General features: G+C 39.7%; 1 protein-coding gene across 1 annotated transcript in view; it reads left to right on the top strand.

Annotated features, from left to right (window-relative positions):
* Positions 1-1,623: 1,623 nt before the first annotated feature.
* The window catches only part of LOC754634 (snRNA-activating protein complex subunit 1), a 73,973-nt gene continuing 69,596 nt past the window's right edge, over positions 1,624-6,000 (top strand). Inside the window, exons 1-4 of the mRNA XM_030990507.1 lie at positions 1,624-1,882; positions 4,211-4,395; positions 5,030-5,060; positions 5,763-5,891. Of these exons, the coding sequence (XP_030846367.1) occupies positions 4,241-4,395; positions 5,030-5,060; positions 5,763-5,891 (315 nt within the window). The 5' untranslated portion in view covers positions 1,624-1,882; positions 4,211-4,240. The remainder of the gene's footprint in view (positions 1,883-4,210; positions 4,396-5,029; positions 5,061-5,762; positions 5,892-6,000) is intronic.

Genomic DNA, 6,000 nt, shown 5'->3' with positions numbered 1-6,000 from the left:
TATTTTGAAGTTTATGAAGTGCTTGTTCGCGCACGTCGCGCAACTACTCTTAATGATCGTGGCATACTGTATACGTGTAGGCTATACCGTTATACATACATTAAAAAAAATAATTATTTCTCATGCATTATGCTAAAATTGAAACAATCACATTTTTTTCTTCTTCTTCTTCTTCCCTTTTTTCTCTCTTTTTTTTGTAATCTCAGGGGGGGGGGATTTTTGTACAGGCCACCCCCCTCCTTCGAGCCAGGGGGATGCATACCCCCATCCCCCCCCCCCCGGGATATGCGCCCTGGAGTAGGGGATTGGTGTAAGGCCTTCCGCGCGAAGCGCGGAAGCTTAGACGTTTCATTAAATTATAAGGAAAAGAAGACGATTTGTTGTACCGTTCTCGGCTTTTAATCCTTGTCTGAATTCAGTTTCCCCAGGCCGCGCGAGGCGCGAAAGCTTAGACGTTTCTTTAGATTATTAGAGAAAGTAGATGATACGTTGTACCGTTCTCGACTCTTAATCCTTGTCTGAATAAAGTTTTGACGTCAGTCATTAAATTATTAGAGAAAGAAGACGATTTGTTGTACTGTTCTCTACTTTTAACCCAATGTCTGAATTCAGTTTCTCAAATTCAGTTCCCCCCTCTCGCGCAAAGCGCAGAAGCTTAGACGTTTCCTTAAATTATTAGAGAAAGAAAACAATTCGTTGTACCGTTCTCGACTCTTAATCCTTGTCCGAATTCAGTTTTCTTCCCCCCCTCCCGCGCGAAGCGCAGAAGCTTTGAAGTTTTATTTAATTATTATAGAAAGAAGATGATTCGTTGTACCGTTCTAGACTTCTAATCCTTGTCTAAATTCAGTTGTTTTCCCCTCCCGCGCTAAGCGCGGAAGCTTTTGCGTTTCATCAAAATATTAGAGAAAGGAAGACGATTCGTTGTTCCGTTGTTGACTCTTAATAGGCCTACTTGTTTGAATTTAGTTTCCCCTGAAATTTTAAACCTCTGATTTTGTTTAGGTGATATTATAGGAAAGTGAAACTTCGAGAAAATACAAGTATTGTAGTTGTAGTCACAGTTCGTAGGGAAAAAAAACTTGTCGGCCAACCGACATTATACATCTCACCGACTTCAAACTTCTGCATTGATATAGTACACGAGGAGGCGAGCAAGAATACCGACACAGCTGACCCGACACAGCAACATATTTATGCGTGTCTAATTTCTTGTTCCCTCGACGAGACGACTCCACCCAACAATCCCCTCTCTCTTTTACTCCCACCCTCCCCTCTCAGGCTCTTACCTCCCCCTCTCTCTCCTCTTTCACCCCTCGTTTGTTTTCTTTCTCTTTTCTCTCTTTTTTTCTTTTTGTTTCCTTTCTTTTCCTTTCTTTCCTTCCCTCTCTTTCTTCCCTCCCCTTTTCTCTTTTTCCCGACGGCAGCGCAATTTTACCGACAATATCCTGACAGATGGGGGGGGGGGGGGTGTCGCACCCCCACCCCCCCCCCCCCCCCCCCCCCCCCCCCCCCCCCCCCTTTGGGACGCCCCTGAGTATTTACCCAGGGTATCACCTCACCAGTTCATTCTGTGAGGGAATGATTGCCCTGCCATCATTGCAGGTTACTTATTTGCAATACATGGGTCAGCATTGTTGAAATGGTGAGAAAGATAGAAAGATAAATGTGGGTAAAAGATCTTGAAGGATGAGAGCACCAAAGAAGAAGAAAAAGAAAAAGGAGAAGGCCAAATGAACTCAGAAACCGCCGAATGGCTGCATTATTGGTTTTGCCTCATTTGGCCTTCCATATGTGAAGCGCGTATTAAAAATCGTCCATCCAGTCCCAATCGTGTAATCTTTTGTAGGTTTTTATGGGAACAAATTGACACATTTATTTCGTGAGTATTCTAAGTTTGTAACTTCCTTTTTTTAAACATATGTTGTCAATGAAATGAGTATTCTTACCATTGTGAAGAGTTCTTAATTTTGATTGTGTCCGTAATATATAGTTTCATCAAGTATTTGACAGTTTTGATGTCTTTCGGTCGCGCGGTCTCACTTTCGTGTTGGACACGGCCTGCCACTGGCGTGGCCGCCGCCGCTGCTGGCCGGTTGGCGTACCTCTCCGGGCTGTCCCCAACCTTTGAAAACCCTGGAAAAGCACTTAAGACAAGGTCAATTCAATGATCCCAATGGTTATGAATTGATGGTAATGCCAATGTCATTGTATTTAAAATGGGGAGCACCTGTAGCTGTACATGTGGAACATTTATGAGGACGCTGTTAAATATAAATAATCATGACGTGAGTGTAGGGTCTACTGTGTTGTCTTGGGGGCCGTTTCTCGAAACCGTCATAACTACAAGATCAACGACATCTCGCCACTGTCGCGCAACTTGTCAGCTAAGTGTTTCACGAAGCCGTCTTTGCCAAGATGAGCGACAACTTCCGCGACAAGCGAGTTGTCACTGCTCCGAACCTGTCATATCTTTTTAATTGCTGTAAAGCGCCATCACAAGTCAGTTTGTTGCCATTCCATGGGCCGCGAAATGGACGATTAGTTTCACTATCATTTTGAGAAAAATATAGACGAGTTCGGTACGTAATTCTCTGGAATGCGAAATGCAAATGTACAAAAGTGAGAATACAAATTATACAGAAACTTTAAAAAGCTGAATATAAACATTAAATCACAAATCATTAAACTATAACATATGAATAAGAGAGTGTTACACGTCGTTTTCAATAGTCGATCCATAGTCTTTTCTTTGGATACCATCATACCTTTGGGCCTATGTGCATTATCATTCCCTCTCTAATTACTTCTTCCAAATTATATTTTCAATATCAAATCAATTATATAACAAGTATTTATGAGACTCTAGAATAAAAACTGGCTGAAAAAAAGACATTTTGCCTAAAATTCCTCGTCACAATAAACAAAAAAGTACTTATTGATAAACTATCACATTATCACGGTATCCTTCAACTAACTTTTGATTCGACTGTCAAAAAAAAAACACTCACCGGTTTTTCTTCAATTTAAGAATCTTTACAGAAATATGCAAATCGTTTGATGATGTAAATATGATAATGATACTATTTATTATTTATTTTAGGAGAATTTATATGTATATATTTCTTTTTGAACAATTTTACCCCAAAACTTGTTTTGGGTAATTCTTCATAAATCAAATGGATCGTGACAAAGACTATCTTCTTGAGCTGCTAGTATCGCGATATATCGATATCATGTCTGTCATGGCTTTGTGAAACGGTTTATCCACTTCATGACATCTCCGTAGGTCAGCGACAAAGATATGACTGTCCTGGAGTTGGTTTCGAGAAACGGCCCCTGATTTCCTTTCCCCCCTCTCTCTCTCTGACTCTGAGTCTCTCACACTTTTCACTAGCTGCAGACTCTCTTCTTCAAGTCTTGTTTCCCCCCTTTTTTCATAGCAGAAAATTGAGAGAAGCCAGGATTAGTAGTAAGCTTTTAGCAGAACAGTAAAGTTAAACTGAAAGTTTTGGGAGATGAATTAATCATCAGATCTGGAAACTTATTCTTCTCTTCTCCTCTTCTTCCTGAAAAGTGCAGGCTTCATGAAATGAAGATTAACGCACTGTGGGTCTTCTCTTTCTTAAAAAGCTGTGAGTGTGAGCGTGATCATTGAAATGCAAACTAGCATTAAAATGAAGCAATTGTGTGACTACAGAGAAATTCTAGAATAGAAGTACATGGCCAATTTGGGAGGCTCTCCTAATAGAGATTTAACAACATATTTAACAAGGTTATTTTCCCCACATGTAGTTTTACCTCTCTGACTGTCTCACTCTAACTAAGCCTTCGGCCTTCTAGGTCAGGGACTCAGGGTCCCATTCGTTTTGTTTGTGGATCATATTAAACAGAACTGTTTTGAAAACAAAAGTATGGTAGATCTAGACCAGGATCTAGACCAAGATCTAGACCAGGATCTAGACCAGGATCTAGAAAGTGAATTCTTAAAGTAGATAATCTAAAGGGTTATTTTCAAGAGGAATTTCATTTCAAGGACCCTGTCTTATAAACAATTGCGACTATGTACATAAGAGATAGGTGACTGCAAACCTACGATTGATTAGATGACTTGCGATTGATTCGGACCAATAGCAACTCTTAAATTTGTTCAATATATTTTGTTTCTACATTACTTTTCAATGATATGGTATCATTTTGTTATATGCAGGAATAGGTTGGTAACCAAGGAGAGAAGAAGATGGGAAGAGTTCCCAAGAAGCCTCACGAGGCCCTGTTCGATGGCCTACAGACAGACCTCAAGGGATTGATCATCAGGTTCATTGCAACGGAGAGCGTACGCTATGAGGAGTTTACCAAGATTTGGAGGGCGCTCAATTTCCCCCTCATCTTTTAGTAAGTTCATTCAGATTCGGAAGAAAAAAAACACTGGAAACATGATAATAGGAATTTTGTTTCCCTCATCAGCCTCGATCCTGCCATTATTACCTCTGCTGTTGCCAGGTAGACCTACCCATTTACACCTGGGTGGAGAGTGGTAAATGTGAATTAATGCCTGGCCAAAGGACATTAGTGCTGAGCTGGGATTTGAACTCTCTCCCTTGGATTGAGTGTCGGTTGAATGCACCACCAGACCGCATCACCTCCATAATTAGTATTGTGAGATTAATTTAAATTTGCAACTTTTATATTTCTTCGTATTTCAAATCAAACTAAAAAAATAGTGCAACATCAGCACAGATTTTTACTGTCGATGTGTCTATAGATATGACAGGAGCAATGTCAGGATAACTGTTTACATATTTATTTGCTGTTTGTAATTTTTGTGTGTGAATATTCCAAAATCAGATGGAAGGTTTTGAACTTAGCAAGGTTTAGTTCTATCTAATGAAGATATACAAGAAGAAGAAAAAAGTGAGCTCTGTGACGACAACAGAACTAGACTGACATCAGATTGAATAGTACAGTAGTATACAAATATACCTTTTTCCAATTATCATTCCACTTTATTTTTCATTTACAATTACAGTGGCATAAAGAGTGACCAGCTCCTACGAACGGTAAGTTTTCTAAAAACAAAGATGATAATTGTGTGATTGATTTTACAGCTTTCATTCATTTTTATTTGACCTGAAATTCAAATGTACTGTTGACATTTGATAAAAACTTTGACTTGTACTATTTGTGAAAAAAAGCTTATTTGAAAGTCTTCTGCAAAATGACAATCATTTAATGTTGAACATGAACAGTGGAAGTGGCCATTCCATTGATACAAGAAAAATCATTGAACAGACAATTTTATGTTTCCACTTACATTTCATTATCATACCAGTAGGTGTAGCTATTGGATGATCACAAAGTAACTTTTTGCCAATTTTCTTTACACATACCTGGATTTGGTAGATTGAAATATGTTTTCATGGTCTAGTGGATTTGTTGTTGGACTGTGAATCACATGGTCCGCTTTTCGAGTCCCTGTGCGGCACTAATGTCCTTTGGCAAGAAAAATCTACATTTGCCACTCTCCACCCAAGTGTGGTAAATGGGTACCTGGTAGGAAGAAGCTCCTTGAATGCTTGAGTACCTTAACATGGTAGCTCGCTGAATCTGGGGTAATAATTTGATTGCGGGGCCCTCAGGGAGAAAAGTATTTGGGTAAACCTTGGGTAAACCAGACATTATTATTATAAATGTATTTTTTGTGTGGAGTCAACCTAACTTTCTCTGCTCTCTTCTATCTCTCTCTCTCTCTCTCTCATTAGTTCACATCAGAAGCGTATGCCCTGACTGCGTCGTCTCTGGTCTCCCCACATGATCTGCAGACTAGGATATGTGCCATGTATATGTTATATGCATTGTATCACACCCAGCCCTGCTCACCCAAGCTGAAGGTCAGTAGCACTCACAAAATAGACTGGTTTACTATTAAAGGTAAAGACCAGTATTGGAAACGCCCCAATTTCAAAAAATGAAATGGAAGCTCTTATTACCAATCATGTG

This window comes from Strongylocentrotus purpuratus, unplaced genomic scaffold (genome assembly GCF_000002235.5).
Source record: "Strongylocentrotus purpuratus isolate Spur 01 unplaced genomic scaffold, Spur_5.0 spur5_scaffold_19, whole genome shotgun sequence".
NCBI lineage: Eukaryota > Metazoa > Echinodermata > Echinoidea > Camarodonta > Strongylocentrotidae > Strongylocentrotus > Strongylocentrotus purpuratus.
The sequence above is the reverse complement of the archived record's forward strand: the minus strand, read 5'-3'. Positions and strand labels throughout refer to the sequence as shown.